Source organism: Zalophus californianus, chromosome 13 (assembly GCF_009762305.2).
Source record: "Zalophus californianus isolate mZalCal1 chromosome 13, mZalCal1.pri.v2, whole genome shotgun sequence".
In the NCBI taxonomy this organism is placed as follows: domain Eukaryota; kingdom Metazoa; phylum Chordata; class Mammalia; order Carnivora; family Otariidae; genus Zalophus; species Zalophus californianus.
Window position 1 is genome coordinate 689792 of NC_045607.1, and position 19750 is coordinate 709541.

The 19750-nt window shown below is 63.4% G+C and overlaps 4 protein-coding genes across 7 annotated transcripts; 3 read left to right on the forward strand and 1 right to left on the reverse strand.

Annotated features, from left to right (window-relative positions):
• Window positions 1–1265: 1265 nt before the first annotated feature.
• On the reverse strand, window positions 1266–2884 carry SSNA1 (SS nuclear autoantigen 1). The gene is made up of 3 exons (XM_027616042.2): window positions 2730–2884; window positions 2076–2275; window positions 1266–1821 (listed from the first exon to the last, which is right to left on the reverse strand). Exons 1-3 carry the CDS (start codon window positions 2779–2781, stop codon window positions 1711–1713), a joined length of 363 nt encoding a protein of 120 aa, XP_027471843.1. The 5' UTR covers window positions 2782–2884; the 3' UTR covers window positions 1266–1710.
• Window positions 2884–13957, forward strand: ANAPC2 (anaphase promoting complex subunit 2). Of its 3 annotated transcripts, none has more exons than XM_027615886.2 (13): window positions 2886–3057; window positions 3248–3870; window positions 4798–4930; window positions 5914–6088; window positions 6489–6608; window positions 6999–7116; window positions 7976–8157; window positions 8506–8647; window positions 8960–9035; window positions 9125–9328; window positions 13036–13165; window positions 13268–13554; window positions 13654–13957. In XM_027615886.2, the coding sequence occupies exons 1-13, from the start codon at window positions 2953–2955 to the stop codon at window positions 13864–13866; spliced, it is 2508 nt and encodes an 835-aa protein (XP_027471687.2). In that variant the 5' UTR covers window positions 2886–2952; the 3' UTR covers window positions 13867–13957. The 3 variants fall into 3 exon arrangements, with proteins under 3 accessions (XP_027471689.1, XP_027471687.2, XP_027471688.1); XM_027615887.1 differs by having other exon boundaries at window positions 2891–3057; window positions 13319–13554; XM_027615888.1 differs by lacking the exon at window positions 13654–13957 and having other exon boundaries at window positions 2884–3057; window positions 13297–13548.
• Window positions 13958–16311: 2354 nt separating this feature from the next.
• TMEM210 (transmembrane protein 210) lies at window positions 16312–17372 on the forward strand. 2 transcript variants are annotated; one of them, XM_027616032.1, is made up of 4 exons: window positions 16312–16460; window positions 16593–16728; window positions 16905–16934; window positions 17129–17372. In XM_027616032.1, exons 1-4 carry the CDS (start codon window positions 16373–16375, stop codon window positions 17322–17324), a joined length of 450 nt encoding a protein of 149 aa, XP_027471833.1. In that variant the 5' UTR covers window positions 16312–16372; the 3' UTR covers window positions 17325–17372. The 2 variants fall into 2 exon arrangements, with proteins under 2 accessions (XP_027471833.1, XP_027471834.1); XM_027616033.1 differs by lacking the exon at window positions 16905–16934.
• A 965-nt stretch (window positions 17373–18337) lies between these two features.
• LRRC26 (leucine rich repeat containing 26) lies at window positions 18338–19475 on the forward strand. The gene is made up of 2 exons (XM_027616000.2): window positions 18338–19010; window positions 19099–19475. Exons 1-2 carry the CDS (start codon window positions 18338–18340, stop codon window positions 19386–19388), a joined length of 963 nt encoding a protein of 320 aa, XP_027471801.2. The 3' UTR covers window positions 19389–19475.
• The last annotated feature ends 275 nt before the right edge of the window (window positions 19476–19750 follow it).

The window sequence follows — 19750 nt, forward strand, 5'->3', positions numbered from 1 at the left end:
GCTGGGGTCTGGGGGCTCCCTTGAGGCCCTGGCAGCGGGGAGGAGGGTACGGGGGAGCCTGGCTAGGACGTCTGTGCCCAGGTGTGGGGTGGCCCTGTGTGGCACCCCCACACATAACAGTCCTGGTGGTCCAGGCGTTCACGCCCTACCACCCCCTTGTCTGGGAGAGGGACCTTCCTGTGAGCACTTCTGGCCTTTGGGGCCGCCCCCTCCCATCCAGGGCTGACATAGTGGCAGCTGTGGTGGGAGGGGCACTTCAGGCTTACTCTCTGGGATCTGGCCCTCTGGGAGTGCTTGGGAGGGGACGAGGAGCGGGCAGGGGTGGGCAGAGCCTCCTGTGTGGCTTAGAAAGCTACCTGACCCACAGGAACCTGCAGCAAGGTTGTGGCAGGCAGACTACTTCCCTGGGGTCGGTGCTAGCGGCTGGCAGGCAGACCCAGCAGATCCCGAGCGGTAATGGCAGATGCAGAGCCGCCTGCTCAGCAGCAGCCTGGAGCTGGGGAGCTGGGACTGTTTACAGTCCAGGCACTGAACACAAGTGTATCCCCCCTGAAGAGTCAAGCCCATGAGGAATGCTGCCTGGCCAAGCTTGGGAAGGAGGAGAGTGTTTTTAGTTAATGCCTGGAGGCCCAGCTGTTTTTCTGGGTGCGGTGGGCCCGGGTTTTTCCAGACCCTCTCAAGCAATACATGCTTCCCAAACCTGCCAAACCTCTCCAACCGGTAGTCATAGGGACCCCATGGGGGCTGACAGGCCAGCAGACGGTCGCAGAGAGGACTCAGGATGGAGGACTGGGCCCCAGGCAGCGTGGAAGGCTGGAAGCTTGTGTGCTTAGTGTGACCAGGGACGGTGGGAAGCAGCGGAGCCACTGGGCTAAGTTCAGAATCCTGCAGCCGGGGGGTGGCAGCCCTGTCTGGAGGCCCTGTGCCAAGAGCGTGTCTCCCTGGGCCAGGCCTTGTGCTGGTCATAGGGCATGACACAGACCAGGACCAATAAGCAGACCACCTCCCAAAGGGTAGTCTAAGTGGAGTTGGGAGAGAGGGGCCAGCAGTCCTGGTGGGGAGAAAGGACGGATGACAAGGTCACAGCAGATGCTCAAAAGTACCCTCAACTCTGTCTTCAAAGCCAACAAGTCTTGTTACAGGAAAAGCCGCTCCAGGCTTTCCTCTCCCGAGGAGGAGCCATACCACAGCTGGGCAGGGGCTCATACCCACTCTGGAGATGTCCAGCAGTCCTACCCTCAAAACATAGACCATAGGCAGTAGGGTATTTTTACAAAGACAATCTTTATTGACAGTCATAGGCTACGAGAGCAAGCTCCAAGGTGGAGGGCCCCAGGCCCTTGCCCACTCCCCTGGCCTGGGCACCACAGTGAGCGCACTGCCATGGTGCTGAGACTAGGGAGCAGGGCTTTACCAGCAGCACAGGGGGATGTGGGGTCCTCAGGCCCTGAGCAGGAGTGACCCAGAGCCTGGCCTCACCAAATCCTGCAGGGCCAGGACCCTTACCCGGTGGGCTGTGCCCAGGGCTGTCCTCATCACCTGGGGTGGGTGGAGCTTGGCAACGGCCTCTTGGTACCCAAGACAATGAAAGGAGACAACTGCTACCATGAAGAGCAAAGACACGTTGAAGACAGATTATTGGAGGCCCAGCTGTTCACGGGTGCCGGGGGGGGGGGGGGGGGGGGGGCAGCCCCTCCCGCCTGCAGCTGGTCAGCTGTCCTTGCCCCCACCGCCGCTCTTCTGCTCTGAGGCTGTGGCCTTGGTCAAGTTCCCAGCTTCCCTCTTCAGGACACTGAGCAAAGTCTGAGAGCTCTCCAGGATCTGCAAACAGACGTGTGATGGTCACCACCGTTCCACCGACAGGAAGCTCCCACCAGGCCAGCGCCAGCCCCTGGGGCAGAAGCACGGACAGGAAGCCCCTGAGGGAGGGTCGGACAGGGTCAGCAGGGGCCCTTTCCCCTGAGTCTAGCCCAAAGCCCCTTCCTCGCACCCTGGGAAGCCAGGCTAGGTTAGGTCCGGCCAGCGCCATGCAGCCCCCTCCCCCCGCCCACCCCGCCAGGTGCCGCGGGCCCCACCTTTAGGTAGGCGGCCTCTGTCTCCGCGATGGTCCGGTCAAACTCGTTGCGAGAGGCAATCTTGCGCGCCAGGTTCTCATTGACTCGAGCCAGTTTCTCCGTCAGCTGCCTCACCTCATTCTGCAGCCGCTGCTTCTCATCCTCCTCCTGCTGGATCTGCCGACACAACTCCTCTCGCTTCTGGCACAACTCCTCGATGCCTGGGGGAGGGCCGAGCGGAGGGCAGGCGCTGTGGACCCAGGGCAGGAAGGAGCGCAGCACCCCTCCCACTCTGGAGCCCACCGCCTGCTACGAGAGAAGCGTGCTGGAGGGCCCAGTACTGGCCGGGCCACCTTCCACCCGAGCCAGGCTGGTGTCCCACCTCCCAGGGGTTCTAGGGTCAAGGAAAGCCCCGCACCAGACCACCGGGGGTGTGCCGGGGAGGCAGTGCGCGCTCCAGCGGTCCGTTCTTGCGCTCACTCCGCGGACACCTAGCGCCAGGTGTGTGCGGCACGCCCGCACGGCCTCCGGCGCCGTCAGAGCCGAGACCCCCACGCACGGACCATGCACCCCGCTCGGCCACGCGCGGCGGGCCCGCTACCTCCTGGGCCTGCAAGCCGGCGAGCCCCGCGCCCTCCCAGCCCGCCCGGTGGACCCCGCCGCGCGGTCGCTCACACTTGACCAGCTCGTTGTTGTAATTCTGCAGCGCCGCGCCCTGCTGGGTCATGGTCGCCGCCGGGGCCGCGACCACTCCAACCGCCGCTACCGCATCCCCGCTCGCGCCTGCGCGTTGCCTCGGGACAGCGCGCCCTCCGATACGTCACCGCCGCGCGCCTCTCGTGTGCGTCATCGCGGCGCGCCGCGCCTGGTGGCTCTGGGAAGCTAGGGGCCCGCACAGATGGCGGCGGCGGTGCGCGACGGCGACCCCGGGCCTGCACAGGAGCTGTTGGTGGCCTGGAACACCGTGAGCACCGGGCTGGTGCCGCCGGCCGCCTTGGGACTGGTGAGGCCCCGGAAGAGGGCGGCGGACCCGCGCAAGGTTCCCGGGACGTCCACCCTGGGGTTCGTTAGGCTCCCCGGGCAGCCCTTCCCTAGCGTCGGTTGCAGCTTCTCCTCCGCTCCGTCCCTTCCCCGCTTGTCCCCGCCTGTCCCCGCCCTTCCCACCTCCACTCTGCGTTCCCTCCTCACTCCAGGCGTCCTCCCGGACCAGCGGTGCGGTGCCGCCAAAGGAGGAGGAGCTCCGGGCGGCGGTGGAGGTTTTGAGGGGCCACGGTCTGCATTCGGTCCTGGAGGAGTGGTTTGTGGAGGTGCTGCAGAACGACCTGCAGGCCAACATCTCCCTCGAGTTCTGGAATACCATCTCCCAGCGTGAGAACTATGCAGACGAGCCTCAGTGCCTTCTGCTTCTCCTTGACGCTTTCGGCCTGTTGGAGAGCCGGCTGGATCCCTACCTGCATAGTCTGGAGCTGCTGGAGAAATGGACTCGCCTGGGCTTGCTGATGGGCGCAGGCGCTCAGGGGCTGCGGGAAAAAGTCCACACCACGTTGCGGGGCGTCCTGTTCTTTTCCACTCCCAGAACCTTTCAGGAGATGATTCAGCGCCTCTACGGCCGCTTTTTGAGAGTGTACATGCAGAGTAAGCGGAAGGGGGAAGGGGGCACAGACCCGGAACTGGAGGGAGAATTGGACAGCAGGTACGCCCGGCGTCGGTACTACCGGCTTCTGCAGAGCCCGCTATGTGCGGGATGCGGCAGCGACAAACAGCAGTGCTGGTGCCGCCAGGCCCTGGAGCAGTTTCACCAGCTCAGCCAGGTCCTGTGAGTGCTCGCGCCTGTGTGGCTGCGCCTTGCCCCTGTTCTTCTTGACTCTCAGTTACTGTCCCGGGTCCAGCTGGCCGGGGGTTGGGGTGGGGCATGACAAAGGGAGGGTCCCCAGGATCTCTGTGCTGTGAACTTATACTTCCTGTGCTGGACACAGGTGTGTCTGCCACGCACATTAGCCCCAGGTTTCACACTTTGACTACACTAAGATCCTACGCGATTCCAAATTTCCTGGGCCAGGTAAATTTTAGCTGTGCCTTGTGTAGGCTCTCCAGGAAAGGGATGGCATCTGTTCTCCCCTGTAACTGCAAAAGTGCGCTTACCTTTTTTACTCTTTACAGTACAAGCTGGGGATTAGGCCAACATGCTGCAAAAGCAGATTGCCTTTCCAGCCTTTTAAAGAGGAAAGGATTTTGTTGTTGTTAAAGCCAGGTTCTGAGTTATAAGCTTTTTGTCTTTTGTGGTTGCTTACAGTGATTTTGTCACATTGAGTGAAGCGGCAGCAGTGGTTAGAAAGGGAGTGGTCTTGTTGCTGGCAGGGGGAGGGAGGCCCTGTATGGCTTCTGCTGGGTTCATCCCAGATGAAGGATGCACAGAAATGTTCTGTCTCCTTTCCTCTTGAGTCGCTTTGCCGTTGTTGACCAGGGTCTGCACCCAAATGCCTAACGGGACGTCTGTACTCAGGTGGTGTATTTAGCTGTTGTTTCAGAGCCATGTTTAGTTGATGAGGCTTTGGCCCTGAGGAGCCACACCCACTGTTCACATGAGGAAGGCCAGTGTCTGAGCCGGGGCAGAGAGGCCAGCTGGGGAGGGCAGGGCTCTGTCTTCCCAGCAACTTTTTCTTGAAGCCTTTGTTACTGAGGGCACTGGGTGTGGGGGAAAGGAACGTGGTCTGCATGCTCCACGGGCAGGTGTCTCTTCCAGACACAGGCTCAGTCTGTTGGAGCGGGTCAGTGCCGAGGCTGTGACCACCACCCTGCACCAGGTGACCAGGGAGAGGATGGAGGACCGTTGCCGAGGCGAGTATGAGCGCTCCTTTCTGCGTGAGTTCCACAAGGTAAGGACAGCCTTTCAGGCCCTGCCCCTCGGGGCTGTAGAACAGGGTTCTGGCAAACCTGACCCCCTGGTTTTAGAAGCAGCGAGACTGTGGAGACTTGGGTGAACTAGGACCTGGCTGGTGGTCAAAGCTGTCTTGGTGCTGGGTGAAGGCTGGCCCTTCCCAGCCTTCCTTGGGGACAGTGAGAAAGAGCCCGTGACGTGTTCAGTGAGGTCTGAGCAGAATCACTTGGCTGGAGGCAGTGCCAAGGTCTAGGGTGTCCCAGGGAGGGCTCTCGGGGCACCCATCCTGTTGGGGGCATCGTCTGGGGCTCTGCTCTGGACTCCCCAGAGCTGTGAAGGTGCTGGGTCCAACCACAGGGGACTGTCCAGCCTGCTCCTGTTTTTTGCCTGTTTTCTTCCACTGTCTCCTGAGAATGCAGATTAGCTGTGATGGAGAATCAAAGCAAGTGTCCCTACAGCAGTGGTCTTGAGTGGGTGTGAGCCCAGAGGCCTGGCTGGGGTACCTTTGTTGTCCCCACGTAGCAGGGCATCCAGATATTCTCATTAGTGGCTGTATAGTTTGTGGGGGAATGTATGCATCCTGGGGTCCACGTGGTCACGTTGCCTATACACGCACGTGTGCTCGGAAGGGTCCTTACATCTGTCTGCTATGGCTAGTCAGGTACGTGGCCCCCAGGGTGTGTCTGTCCACCGAGTCAGAGGTGAGCATTCTCTTCATGCCCTGCATCAGGGCCACTGTTGCCAGAGATAAGGGCACTGATGCTCTTAGGGTGTGGGGGCATACTGATGGAAGGCCTGGGGTGCCCCCTTTGGGCCTATTATCCTGATGATTTCGCTGTGTTCCTACTCCAGAGCAGGCGGCCTTGGGGACTACCCAGGACTGGCCACAGGGTGGGTAGCTGTGTGGCTTCTCCTGGCCTCTGTTCCACGTCGGGCTGGGGCTCAGCACCTTACGTCCCCACACCTGTGCTCTCCCAACAGTGGATCGAGAGGGTGGTGGGCTGGCTGGGCAAGGTATTCCTGCAGGATGGTCCAGCCAGGCCTGCATCCCCTGAGGCTGGCAACACACTGCGTCGCTGGCGCTGCCACGTGCAGAGGTTCTTCTACCGAATCTACGCCAGCCTACGCATCGAGGAGCTCTTCAGCATCATCCGAGGTTGGCCCCCTGCCCTCTGGAGTAGCCACCTTCCCTGGGCCTTTGCCCTTCAGATCTGGCAGGCAGTGAGGGGCGCTTGGGCAGAGCGAGGGCCCGTCAGTGTGGGCTGCCCCCAGCTCAGCGTCTGGGTCAGGGCAGGTGTGGCAGGGCAGTGGACAGGGCTTCTGGGTGTCCACACTCGTCCTCTCAGCCTCACGTCCCTGCTCTGTCCTTCTGCACCATGGGGGTTGCGGGCACAGGAGGGCACAGGATGACCTGAAGCACCTCGCAGGTGTCTCTCGGGGTTACTGAGTGGAGGTGCGGCTGCTCAGCCTTTGGGCCCTGCCGACTTGTGTCCTTTGTTGCACGCACAGTGTGTGTGTGCTGGCGTGTCTGTGCGAGGGCTGGTGCTCTTCTGCAGACTTCCCGGACTCGCGGCCAGCCATCGAGGACCTCAAGTACTGTCTGGAGAGGACTGACCAGAGGCAGCAGCTGCTCCTGTCCCTCAAGGCTGCCCTGGAGACACGCCTCCTCCATCCAGGTGCCGAAGCTGCTAGCTGGGAGTCGGGTCTCCCTGCCCTGGGGCCTGTGTAGAGCGTGGGCCAGTCCTCAGGAGGGCCAGGGCACTCCACTTCATCCTCCCTTGAAGGGAGTCATAGGAAGTGAGGGGTGTGGCCTAGAGGCAGAGGTGGTGCATGATCCCTTCAGAACAGACCACCCGGTGAGTGGGGGCTTGGATCTTGGAAAATTCTGGAGAAAGCACCTGAGAGCTGGGGGAGAAGGGGCTAGTGTCCTGCGTGTCACACTGGTATCCTGGGGAGTGAGGTCACAGTGGTGACTGGAAGCTCGCCTGGCCAGGGTGCAGCTGCTCACTTGTGGAACCACCACTCCTGGGTGCTGTGGGGACTACCATCCTCTCTCCTGGCCATAGGTGTGAACACGTGCGACATCATCACCCTTTATATATCTGCCATCAAGGCCCTGCGTGTACTAGACCCATCCATGGTCATTCTGGAGGTGGCCTGTGAGCCCATTCGCCGCTACCTGAGGTGAGCGCCGCGGCCAGGCCCCAGGGAGCGGATCCGACTTGGGGCCCTAGTCTCCTGGCTCCACGCACGCAGCCCAGTTCCCCTGGGTCCTCTTGGGCCACGTGGCCTGGCCAAGGCTGGGCCCCTTCCTCCTGCTGGTGCTTGCCGCTGTACCTTTTGCCCAGTGTGCAGACACTGGCCCCACTGTGCACCCCTGCCCTCTGTCCCTTCCCCTCCTCCCAGCCCAGAGAGGCCCCCAGACCCTGGGCTCAGCCTCTCCTGCAGCGAGAACCAGGGACTGCTGGCTGGGCTCTGAGAGAACATGTTTGAGCGGGCGCCCCGCCCATGGCACAACTGCCCAGAAACCCCTCAGAACGGTGGAGGCTCAGGGCTGGGGCTGGAGCCGCCCCAACTCACATCTACTGCCTCTTGGTGGGAAGCGCCCGGTCTCGGTTCTATCTTGTTTGTTTGTTTTTTTTAAGATTTTATTTATTTTGAGAGAGAGAGGGAGAGTGTGTGCACCAGCACAGGGGAGAGGGGTAGAGGGAGAGGGAGAAGCAGACTCCCTGCTGATCAGGGAGCCCAACACAGGACTCGGTCCCAGGACCCTGGGATCGTGACCTGAGCCGAAGGCAAATGCTTCACTGACTGAACCCCTGGGCACCCCGGTTCTGTCTTATTTCAATTCTTGGTGTTCCCAGAAAGTGGTGGGTTTTTATTTTATTTTTAACATCATTATTATCTTTTGAGAAGAGTCTGGTAGACTTATTTTAAGCGTGGGGCCAACGGGCACTGGCTGCCATGGGTGAGGTGGGGTACGCGGGCTAGTGAGGCAAGCAGGGAGAGGTGCTGTGAGGGCCAGCAGACTCACATTTGGCAGGACACGGGAGGACACGGTGCGGCAGATTGTGGCTGGGCTGACGGGGGACTCAGACGGGACAGGGGACTTGGCTGTTGAGCTGTCCAAGACAGATCCGGCGAGTCTGGAGACAGGTCAGGACAGTGAGGATGACTCTGGCGAGCCCGAGGACTGGGTCCCCGACCCCGTGGATGCTGATCCAGGTCAGTGCCCACCAGCCCTGCCAGGCTCCGGATTGTGGGGGAGGCTCCAGTAAGGTCGGCGCTCTGGGCTAGAGTTTGTCTCCACATGTGCCCCGAGGCTTGAGGGGGTCAGCTGTCCCCGCCCAACCCAGCCTGTTCCCCAGAGCCCTTCCACTGGCTTGAGTGGGCCCACAGTGGCCTGAGACCCCATCTTGGTTGCTAGAAGAGCAGATTTGCAGGCAGCCTGGGCACCACCCAGCCCACCCCTACCCTGGGATCTGAGCCTGGGCCTCATGGGTGTGGCAGGGTGGGCCCCAGCTGGACGCAGATGGTGCTTCCTCAGTGGCACCCCCTCCCTGTGCTGTGCAGGGAAGTCCAGCTCCAAGCGGCGCTCCTCGGACATCATCAGCCTGCTGGTCAGCATCTATGGCAGCAAGGATCTCTTCATCAACGAGTACCGCTCGTTGCTAGCTGACCGCCTTCTGCACCAGTTCAGCTTCAGTCCTGAGCGGTGAGGATTGCGAGCGGCTGCTGGGCTGCGGAAGGAAGCTGCATCGCTGATGCCAAGAAAAGCACTGGCCTGTGCTCAGCCGTGGTCCCGGGAAGGCCTGGGCGGGAGCAGCCCAGGAGCTTGGGGAGTCAGGTGCCCGGGCACTCCCAGGCCTCCGCTGGGATGGAGAAGGCCCGGGGTCTGGATGGCTGGAGCTGCACTTTCCAGTTCTCCTCTTGGCCTGGGGGTGTCCTTGCATTGGTGGGGGCAGGTGCCTGTGCAGCCTGTCTGGGTGGGGGTGCACTACGCCCCCTCAGAGATGCTTCTTTCCAGGGAGATCCGCAATGTGGAGCTGCTGAAGCTGCGCTTTGGCGAGGCTCCGATGCACTTCTGTGAGGTCATGCTGAAGGTGGGCACCCAGGGCTCCCCGCCCACCTGGCCCAGCCTCACCCCCAGCGCAGTCCAGGGGCTTTTGCCACACCTAGCTCTTCCGCCCAGGACATGGCGGATTCCCGTCGCATCAATGCCAACATCCGTGAGGAGGACGAGAAGCGGCCCGCAGAGGAGCAGCCGCCTTTTGGGGTCTATGCCGTCATCCTGTCCAGCGAGTTCTGGCCGCCCTTCAAGGACGAGAAGCTGGAGGTCCCCGAGGACATCAGGGAGGCCCTTGAGGTCTACTGCAAGAAGTATGAGAAGCTGAAGGTACTGTGCACACCTCCCTGTGTCAGGAACTGGGGCAGGCGCCCCTTGCACCCATGCTGTGCAGCAGAAGCTGGGTGGGGCCCATCCCTGCAAGTCCTCTCCGGACCCCTCTGCCTCGGGGCTCCCTGAGGAACCTGTGCACGTGTGCACGTGGGTGCTTCCCCACACTGTACCAGGAGAGGGGCCGTGTGGCTCCTGCCCCCCACACTTCTGGGCTTCCTCTTCCTTTGTCTACCCTCCGGTATCTCAGAACCAGGGGCTGGGGCGCCGGGCTTGTCCCAGAGAGAGTCAGGGAGCTGTGTCTGCTCGGTGGGTGTCTGCCTCCAGGACATCTCCAGTCACCCATAAGGCACTTGACTTCCAGGACCCTGCCCTGTCCCTGCCCAGCTTGCTTCCCTAGAAGCTGCTTTTCCCAGGCTCCAGGGCACTAGACACCAGGACTATGCTGTCTACTGTTGGGTCCCTGACGGCCTAGGACTCGGGCAGGAGGAGAGAGAGAGGGGAGCGCTGCAGGGCGTGTGGGGTGGTCCGGAGCCCACCAGAGCCCGATGTGCTGAATGCAGAGCCCACTCCCTCCGGGAGTGCAGGTGGCAGGTGTGGGCCGGTGGAACCTCGTGTGGGCAGGGATTAACGGCACGAAGAACCCTTCCTTGCAGGGGTGGCTCAGTGGAGACATGTCTGGAGAGAGCGGGGAGCTAGGGTACCTGTCCTAGGGTTCGGGGGACTCGTGAAGCAGGTTCTGGGGCATTTGGTCTGATAAGTGAGTTGTGGGGCTTGAGGGGCTGCTGGGTTCCCGAGCAGAGGACGAGTCCAGTAGGTGCCTAGGGAGCAGAGCCTGAGCCCTGGGACCATCTGGAGAGACGGGCCAGCAGCCAGGGCTTGAGGAGCCCTCAGAACGGAGCCCTGCGAGGGAGACCAGTTGGCTGGGGTATGGAGGAGTTGGTGGGGGGCTGGGCAGCAGAGCCAGGTAGTGGGAGGGACAGCAGGTTCTCCAGGTTTGCTGTTCCAGGTCAGGGAAGCTAGTTCTGGAGGGAGGAGGGCTCCCTTCCAGAGACAGGCAAGGGCAGGAGCAAGGCAAGGGGCTCTGCAGTGGGGAGGCAGAACAGGGGCAGGCCATATTCAGGGGCAGCACCGCACAACGCTGCGACGGTCTGTGTGGCTCTCCCTGGCTCCTGCTGGGCCATTGCACCATCCCGTGGTTTCTGCTCCTGACTGTGGTGAGGTGCTCGCTCTGGAGCCTGCCCACGGGGCACCCCCACCTTCCCTTGGTTGAGGACATCTGTGTGCTCGCTGCCTTCCCCCTGCCCCTTCTGGCTGCCTTGTTGGCATGCTGCCACCGCCAGGAGAGACCCCATGACCCCCCACAGGGGTCTTGCCATGGGTCCCGGGAAGGTTCAGGCCTGATGCACCTGACATGATGACCAAGGTTCAGCCTGCTTTGTCTTAACTCCAGCTGGATCCTAGAGTGGCGGGGGCAGGCCCCAGAGCTGTGCTGGAGCTCAGGCCTGTGGCCACAGTGTCTCTGCCTCCCGCCAAGTGAACTCTTGGCCCGAGGATCATGCTGGACACCTGTGGGTGGCTGTGCAGTGCACAGAGTAGCCTCGCCTATGTTTTCTGCTGCTGGGCCTCACATCTGCCGGTAGGAGTGGTGGCTGTAAGGTCACGGTCTCAGAGCCAGAGGGCCTGTCCGTGGCTCTACTGGATGTGACCTGGGCAAGCTGTGGGTTCTGCTTCTGTTTTCTCTGAGCAAAGTGGGGTTCACTGCTGTCTCCCCTTTCAGAGCTGAGGGGTTGTTGACAGACTCTTAGCACTTGGCCCAGAGTGGTTGTGTCAATGTTCTGGGGCTGCCGGAACAATGTACCATGAATGGGGCTTAAGACAGTGCGAATCTCAGCTCTGGCAGCTAAAAGTCCAAAATCGAGTGATCAGTCGTAGGGCTGCACTCTCTCCAGAGCCTCCGGCGGACAATTCTTCCTGCCTCTTCCAGCTTCTGGTGGCTCCAGGCATCATGTAACTTGTGGCCACATCAGTCACCTTCTGCCTCTGTTGTCATGTGGCATTCTCCCCGTGTCTCTCTCTGTCCAAATTTCTTGTTAGAGGACACCAGCCGTATTGGGTCAAGGCCCACTCTATTCCAGAGTGAGCTCATTGGAACAAATTGAATGTGTGATGACCTGATTTCCAGATTAGCTTACGTCCTGAGTTACTGGGGGTAGGACTTCAGCATCTTTTTGAGGGACACAATTCAACCTGCAACAGTCCACCCTCCAGCTCCCCTGAAATTCATGTCCTTCCCACATGCAAAACACATTCAAGCAACATCCCCAGAAGTCTTAACCCTTCCAGCACCAACTCCAAGTTCACAACAACCCCAAAGTTCAGCATCTAAGTAGCATCTGATTTGGTGCAGCTCATTCTGGCCAGGGTTCCTCTCCGGCTGCGAACCTGGGAGAGCGGACAGGTAGTTGCTGCTTCCAGAATGTGTTTGTGGGACAGGGTAGGGCAGACTCTGCATTCCAAGAGGAAGACTTCTGAAGAACGGAAGGGGTCACAGGCCCCAAGCAAGTCCGAAAGCCAGTGGAAGAACTTGTGTGACCTCATGGTCATGTTCCCAGCCTGCTGGCCAGGCCTCCACATCACAGCCCTGTGTGCAGAGCCAGGCTCTCCCGTGGCTCCCCCTTCTCTCTCAGCGCAGGCTGTTGTAAAACTCTCTGGAGCCTTGTCCATTCTCACGCACCCCCTTCCTGGACAGCCCATCTCCATCCTGGCTCTTCTGGGGCTGCCGGTGGGCTCCCGCTTCAGAGTGTAGGTCTCTGGTACCCTTGGGGGCTCTGTGTCGAGCACGCATGGAGCACCCCTGCGCGGTCCAGGCTCGCGTGCTGCCATGCGCCACCGTCCCACACTTCCCTCAGTCTGGCGTGCTCACACGGGCTCTGCCACTGCCTGGCAGGGTCGCACATTCTCCAGTTTGACACCTCCCCAGCGTGGCTTTCCTGGCCACGTTCCCGGCAACTTGCCCTTCGGGGCAATGCAGCCATCACGAGCGTGTGGCTCATGCACTCCCAGCCTCTGCCCCCCCCCGACTCCGTGGACTCCCACATTCCTGAGTATTTGCTACAGTGGCACCCGCTTTACGGGACCAAAATGTGTGCCTTTCTTGTGGCTGCCAGAACAAAGTGCCACAACTGGGGTCCTCAGAACAAGCTTTTCCTCCGTTCTGCAGGGCAGCACGGAGACCAGGGTGTCAGCAGGGTGTGGGCTGGTCCTTCCCGCCCCCCAGCATCGGGGAGCAGGTTTGAGGGCCTTGCTTGGTGTCTCGGCTGTGGCTGCGTGCCTGCAGTCTCTGCCTCTGTCCTTCCCGCCCCCCCCCCCCGAGGACGCTGACCGTATTCCGTCAGGGCCCCCTGTACTCCAGATGACCTCATCTTAACTGGCCCCACCTGCCATGACCCCATCTCCAGCTCAGGTCACACTCTGGGGTCGTGGATGTTAGGACACAGACGTATTTCTCGGAGACTGCAGGGATCTGTCAGTGGCCCTCACTGCGTGTTCAGTGCCTGCTGACTGAGCTGGCTGAGCGGGTGGGAGCCAGAGCCCTGTCCTCCCCTGCTGCTGCTGCTGATGGCCGGGTGGGGGCAGGTCAGGGAGCCCTTCGCTCCCTGGTGCCGGGCTGCGGGGTTGCCGGTGCTGACTCCGGCCTTCCCCAGGCCATGCGGACCCTCAGCTGGAAGCACACCCTGGGTCTGGTGACCATGGACGTGGAGCTGGCCGACCGCACCCTGTCTGTGGCAGTGACTCCTGTGCAGGCGGTGGTCCTGCTGTACTTCCAGGACCAAGGTGAGCCCGCTGAGCCCTCACCGGCCAGCCCCAGCCACGCCCCCCCCATGCCCGCCCCCCTGGTCCTGCTGACCTCCAGGAAGCCAGGTGGTGGGGGGGCAGGGAGGCTCGGCCTCGCCCTGTGTGCCCAGTGCTCGCGGCTACTCCACACAGCCAGCTGGACCCTGGAGGAGCTGAGCAAGGTGGTGAAGATGCCCGTGGCCCTGCTGCGGCGGCGCATGTCGGTGTGGCTGCAGCAGGGCGTGCTGCGTGAGGAGCCTGCCGGGACCTTCTCTGTGGTGGAGGAAGAGCGGCCCCAGGACCGGGACAGCATGGTGCTCATCGACAGCGACGAGGAGAGCGACTCGGGCATGGCCTCGCAGGCGGACCAGAAGGAGGAGGAGCTGCTGGTGCGGCTGTGCGGGGGGGCGGCGGCCTGGCTCGGCCCGGGCGAGGTGGCAGCCCGGCGGGCGGTGGCCCGACTGCCGGCCTGGTCTCTGTCTCCCCAGCTTTTCTGGACGTACATCCAGGCCATGCTGACCAACCTGGAGAGCCTCTCGCTGGAGCGCATCTACAGCATGCTCCGCATGTTTGTGGTGACCGGCCCCGCGCTGGCCGAGATTGACCTGCAGGAGCTGCAGGGCTTCCTGCAGAAGAAGGTGCGTGACCAGCAGCTGGTCTACTCGGCCGGCGTCTACCGCCTGCCCAAGAGCTGCAGCTGATGCCCCCCACGGGGCCCTTCCCGCACCATCCACCCCACCCACCCCCCGCCCCTGCCCAGCCCCCAGAGTGCAGAGTAAAGCAAATGGTTCTCTATCCTTTCCCTGTCCTGGTGGTTTTGTGGGCCATCATGAGCTTGGGGGCCAGGTTCTCCCTCCACACCAACCTCTCCACCCCCACTCAGCAGGACCTGGCTCCCTGGGAGCAGGTGAGGGGAAACATGAGTGGCCGGGCCCAGTCCTGGCCTGCACACCTGTGTTTGAGCTCCAGACCCAGAGTCCTGGCACACGGGTGTCCCTAGGCCACACCAGCTGGGGAAGGCCCACCTCTGAGCCTGAAGCTCAGGCAGGAGCACACCGGAGGCCTCCAGCCCCAAGCCTCACTCTGGCCTTTGGAAGGAGCCCTTGGGTCACCCACCCTCTTCCTGGCCTGAGGCTCCAGGGCTGTTGCTGGGACACGTGGACGCCACTGGAATGTGTGAGATGGGCAGGCAGCTGAGCGTCCCCTGATGGACCAAGAACTCCCCATGTCTGCAGCAGGAGGGGCTGGCTATTTGTGGCTCACAGTGAAGCTGGTTTCTGTGCCCTCAGACTCGTGGTCGGGAGCACACCGGGGCCTCAGTGCTCAGAGTACAGGTGAAGAACCCTGTGAGCCCAGTCTTCCCAGTGCAGCTGGGAGGCCAGCAGTGTCCAGAGCACACACGGGGTCCTGTGCAAGGGGTTTTAGGGGCCTGGCACTGCCCCAGCCCTGAGGTCCCAGGAGGCAGGGAAGGGTGTTGGCTCCGCCCAGTCTGGTGCCATGGCCTCCGGTGCTGGGAGCTCCACTCTAGCTGGTGGCACTGTCCTCCAGGCAACAGAGGCCCTTTGGAATGAGCCTCCACTTCTGCTCCCACCTGCCCAGGGTGCCTTCCCAGGCCTGGAGCCATGCCTGTTGCCTCTACACACTCTTGGGTCCCCCCCACCCCCCTGCCGGCTGTCTTCCAGTGCCTACCCCCACTTCTCCACTTTGGCCTGTTGCACAGGGCCCTGCAGTCAGCGCTGTTCTGGGACTTCCCCTTCTTACCCCAGAGTGTTCTGTTTGCCACGGCTTTGGAGGGCAACGTGGTGGGAACCAGGTGTGTGGTCGTAGCAGCTGACATCTCCCTCTCCTGCACCCTGCCCACCACCAAGGCTGCTGAGCCGTGGTCACTAGAAGAGGGGCCTCCCGCTTTCCTCCGGGTTCTGGTGGGGGCCCAGGAGGAGGCTCTGACAGCCCACATGCCCTCCAGGCGGAAGGCCACCTGGCACTGGGCTGAGTGTACCTTTGTCATCCTAACCAGGGTGCAAACCTGCTAGACCGGCCTGGCAGGGGGCTGTGTCCGCTTCTGGGCACGGCACTCCTGCTTCCTGTCCCTTCTGACTTGGTTTGTGGATGAATGTGGTAAAAAAGCTGTGTCTTGGGTCACAGCATTACTCATCAGGCCAGAACCCGCTGGCTGGTCCCTGAGGGCTCCCCTAGGAGGGGCCACCTGTGTCTGGAGTCAGGGAGGTTCCCCAGCGAGCAGGGGTCAGCTGGGGCCCCTCTGCACCCTTGCGCCTGGCGCCCTGTGGGGTCAGCTGTGGGGTGGGGCAATTCCTCCTGCTGCCTGGGTGGTTTGCTTGGCCAGGTCCTTAGGGGAGGAGGGAGGAGGCCTCAGGGTGGAGAGACAGTGCAGGAGACCAGGGAGGAGGCTGAGGTTAACTCTAAAGATGCCATCCTGCAGGTGAGTCCCTCAGGCAGCGCTTGTCAGGTGGCAGGAAGATGCACCAGGAAGCAGCCCTCAGAGGGTCAGCTGGGCTCCGGCTTGAAGGACACTTAAGCTGGAGCCTCAGGTGCTACCTGCAGCTGCTTCTGAACCAGGTGCACCCAGAGGATGTGGTGCTGGGGAGACCTGTGGGCAGTGCCCCCCATCTCTCCTGGGGGGTTGAAGAACCCCTGCAGGTTCCTCTGGACCTGAGCATTGCTGGGAGGTGGGTGTGGGCGGGACCCTCGGGACCCTCCCCCTCCCCCTCCCCAGGACAGCCAGCGTGAGGGAGGGCCTTGAGCACAGGTCCACGCCTTGCCCACCCCTTGGCCCCTGCTTGTCCCAGCCTCCGGGGATCCTGAGAGAGGAACCAGGGCCTGTGCTGCACGCTCTGGGCCCCCCAGGGTTTCCAGGCCACTGTCTCCACCTTCCCGGGGGCCTAGGTGTGGACTCCACCCCCTTCCCCACGAAGCACACCCCCCCCCCCCGCCCAGGCCAGGGCAGCCCCATCCTTGCCTTGGCCTTGGGTCTGGTAGGGCATTCAGAAGTGGCTCTCAGGCCCCTCTCCACCCTACCTGCCCCACCCCAGGGCTGCCTGCCCAGGGCTCCTCCACTTGGGCACCGAGCTCAAGTGAAGCTCAAGCTGAAGCCCTGCCCCCACCCACTCTGCTTCAGGGCCCTACTGTGAGGTCAGCGCCTTCTGATGGGTTCCGTCCGGAGGTGTGTGGTGGGGTTGGGGGCTGGACATGGCCCCCTGTCCCCGGCCTGACTCCTGCCTGGTCGGCAGCCCCCTTGGCCTCCTATGTTTGTCCCTTTTGCTCGTCCCTGCTGCAGGTGCCTCCTCCTGCCCCCGAACCCCGCCCCTCCCCGTACCCTTCTGGTGGCCGCCAGGGTGAGGGGCGGCCCTGGGGTCCTCCGCTGGCCGGTGACGAGGGCCCCTCGGCCACACGGGCTCTGTCTCTGCAGCTGGGACGTACTGCGAGTGCAGCCTCGGCCTCAGCCGCGAGGCCCTCATTGCCCTGCTTGTGGTGCTGGCAGGCATAGGCGCCAGTTGCCTCTGCAGCCTGGTCATCGTGGCAGTCGGTGTCATGAGAGCCAAGAGGTGCCTGAGCCCAGGGCTGGGAGGGTGGCTGAGGGCCGCAGGGCCGTGCTGGGGGATGGTGGGGGTCACCAGGAGCCGGGACGCCATTTCCCAGGCTGGGCTGCGGAGAGGCGGGGGGCTGGGGGCACGTCTGGGCTCCGTTGTCCCAGGATTCACATCTCCCCTTGTCCCTCCAGTGAGCCATGCCCCAGACACACGAACAGCAGGTGAGTAACCTCAGGGGAGGCCCACAGGTGAGCTGTGCCCCAGCTTCCTGCCGCTGGGAGGTGCAGGGGGGTCACAGATGGGTCGCGAGCACTGACTGGAGGCCCGGGCCCACCCTGGGAGGGGGGGCCAAGGCCTTGCGAGGCCTGTGCTGGTGGCTGCCTGCAGCCGGCCTGACCCGGCCCCTGTCGTGCAGGTTGGTGGGGCGCTACGGAGTCCAGGAAGATCGCATGGACCTGCACTCCGTGCAAGTGGAGTCCCATGTCATGGACCCCGACCTGGACTCCATGCTGCCGCCCCTGGACGAACAAGGCCTCATGGCCATTCCCATGGACCCGATGACCCCAAACATGACTGTGGAGGAGCAGCTCCCTCTCACCCCCCCAACCTGAGTAGGGCTGCAGGCAGCCTGGGGGAGGGGAATTAAACAGTATTCAGTGCTTCTGCCCTGTCCTCCCTGCAGACTCATCCTCGAGCCCCGGTGCAGCTGTGCACCACGGGGTGCGGAGGGCTTTGTGTGCACCTAGGTCCCCTCCTGGATCTTGGGTGGGAGGAGAAGGCACCCACTGTCCACCCTCCAGGGCAGGGAGGCACAGCCCTGGTACTTCCACCTCCTCTTGCCGTGGCCTCAGCCTAGCCCCTCCCCTCATCTTCCTGCGGCTGTCTTCCATGAAGTTGGCGGGGGCGCGGGGCCCCTGTCGCCCCACCCCCACCCCGGGAAACCCCAGGGCAGGGTGTGTGACTCTGATGACCCCAGAGGGAGCAGTGTTTGACAGGAGAACTTGCGCTGGTGCCTCTGCCCTACCCACACTGTCTCCTTGAGGTTCTAGGACAGTCCTTACAGGGCCAGGTGGGGAAGACATGACTGTCTCCCTGTCTCGTACCCCCTCCACCCTCCAGCTTACCCCCTGAGCTCAGGCCCCCATCATGTGCTCCTGACCCCACCGATCATCCACTATGGGGATGGGACCATCCCTAGGTGGTGGTGGGGGGGCACTGTGTGTGTGCTGGGGTCACTTTGCTGGGCAGGAGATGGGCAAAGACTGGGGAGAGCAGCAGGGCTCACGGAGTCCCATTCCATGCGTGGCATCGATGAGTTTGGTGGGTGTGGGTGTTGTCCAGCCCTCAGGCCTCCGCGGGGCGCAGGGTGGTGGACACCTCGGGAGGAGGGGCGAGGCGTCTTGTCAGCGCCGCAGCTGGCCCAGAGCCAAGAGCAGCCCAGCTCTGGGACAGGTGGCTGGCAGTGCAGGACGCTGGCTGTCTGCCCAGCCCCCGCCCTAGGTGCGGGACTGGCCATGGAACAGGAACTACCGGCACTCGGGCCGGAGATTTAATATTTGTGCAGGCGCGGCAGAGACGCACTGGCTCCGTGGACGCGCGAGCAGCGGGCTCCTAGCGCTGCTCCATGAGGAGCCCCTCCTTTCTCTCGCGGCGGCCGCCGCCGATGTTGCTCCTGCTGCTGTCGCCGTGGCCAGTCTGGGCCCAGTCGTCCACCGCGGCCACCTTCCCAGGAACCCCAGGCACCCCGGACTGCCCCGAGGCGTGCGAGTGCGCGCCGGGCGGCCTGGCCAACTGCTCGGGGCGCGCTCTGCCCGCCGTGCCCGCGGACCTGAGCCGGCGCGTGCGCGCGCTGATGTTGGACCACAACCGTGTGCGCGCGCTGCCGCCCGGGGCCTTCGTGGGCGCCGGCACGCTGCTGCGCCTGGACCTGCGCGAGAACGGGCTGCGCTGGGTGCACGCGCGGGCCTTCTGGAGCTTGGGCGCGCTGCAGCGGCTCGACCTCAGCAACAACCAGCTGGAGGCTCTGGCGCCCGGCACCTTCTCGCCCCTGCGCGCGCTCCGCTCCCTCTCGCTGGCAGGCAATCGGCTGGCGCGCCTGGAGCCCGCGGCGCTAGGCGCGCTCCCGCTGCTGCACGCGCTCAGCCTGCAGGACAACGAGCTGGCCGCGCTCGCGCCCGGCCTCCTGGCCCGCCTGCCGGCTCTCCGCGCGCTGCACCTGCGCGGCAACCCCTGGTCCTGCGGCTGCGCGCTGCGTCCGCTCTGCTCCTGGCTGCGCAGGCACCCGAGGCCGGCGCCAGGTGAGCCCTCCGGCCGAGGGTGGGCGGGTCGGGACCCACGGACACCGTCGCCGCCGCCGCCGCCTGACTCTGCACCTGTGTCCCGCAGAGGCCGAGACGCTGCTCTGCGTGTTGCCAGGGCGCCAGACGCTCAGCCCCTTGACCGCCTTCCCGGACGCCGCCTTCAGCCACTGCCCGCAGCCACTCGCTCCGCGGGACCTGGCGGTGGTCTACGTGCTCGGGCCCGTCTCGTTCCTCGCCAGCCTGGCCGCCTGCCTGGCGTTGGGCTCCGTGCTCACCGCCTGCCGCACGCGGCGCTGCCGCGCCACTGCCCTCAGCCGCCTGAGGAGACCGCGGGACTCTGGCCCTGGGAGCCCCGCCGCCTCTGCTCAGGCCTGAGCGGGCCTTGGCTGTTCTCGAATCTTCCCCTGTCCCCTGCCCTTCTTCACAGTCCCTGCACGCGTCAACAAGCAACACAGACAGAAATTTTCGTGACATTCCTTTAGACATCACCACTGCACAAACCGGGTCAGGGGCAGCGCGCGCCGGGCCCCTGGGCGGAGGGGCAGCGCGCGGCTGCGCACGGGCCGCACGGGGAAGGCACGCGCTCGACGCTGGAAGGGCTGGGCCTGTACAAGTTGGCGCGCAGGGCTGAGGACAGTCCGGAGCCAGCGCGTGGGGGGAAGCCTATCTTGGGCTGCAGGCTGGAGGAGGCAAACGGCTGGCTCAGCCCTCGCGGAGACCGGAGGAAAGGGTCAGAG

Bases quoted from the DNA above. Each gene is read 5' to 3' on its own strand.
- ANAPC2 (XM_027615886.2), top strand. From the start codon at position 2,953: ATGGCGGCGGCGGTGCGCGACGGCGACCCCGGGCCTGCACAGGAGCTG. The intron at 6,089-6,488 runs GTTGGCCCCCTG...GCTCTTCTGCAG, and splicing joins GCTCTTCAGCATCATCCGAG to ACTTCCCGGACTCGCGGCCA. The intron at 13,166-13,267 runs GTGAGCCCGCTG...GTGGGGGGGCAG, and splicing joins GCTGTACTTCCAGGACCAAG to GGAGGCTCGGCCTCGCCCTG.
- TMEM210 (XM_027616032.1), top strand. From the start codon at position 16,373: ATGGCCCCCTGTCCCCGGCCTGACTCCTGCCTGGTCGGCAGCCCCCTT. The intron at 16,461-16,592 runs GTGCCTCCTCCT...CTGTCTCTGCAG, and splicing joins TTTGCTCGTCCCTGCTGCAG to CTGGGACGTACTGCGAGTGC. The intron at 16,729-16,904 runs GTGCCTGAGCCC...TTGTCCCTCCAG, and splicing joins GGTGTCATGAGAGCCAAGAG to TGAGCCATGCCCCAGACACA.
- SSNA1 (XM_027616042.2), bottom strand. From the start codon at position 2,781: ATGACCCAGCAGGGCGCGGCGCTGCAGAATTACAACAACGAGCTGGTC. The intron at 2,276-2,729 runs GTGAGCGACCGC...GCCCTCCCCCAG, and splicing joins CAACAACGAGCTGGTCAAGT to GCATCGAGGAGTTGTGCCAG. The intron at 1,822-2,075 runs GTGGGGCCCGCG...GTCTGTTTGCAG, and splicing joins CAGAGGCCGCCTACCTAAAG to ATCCTGGAGAGCTCTCAGAC.
- LRRC26 (XM_027616000.2), top strand. From the start codon at position 18,338: ATGAGGAGCCCCTCCTTTCTCTCGCGGCGGCCGCCGCCGATGTTGCTC. The intron at 19,011-19,098 runs GTGAGCCCTCCG...TGTGTCCCGCAG, and splicing joins GCACCCGAGGCCGGCGCCAG to AGGCCGAGACGCTGCTCTGC.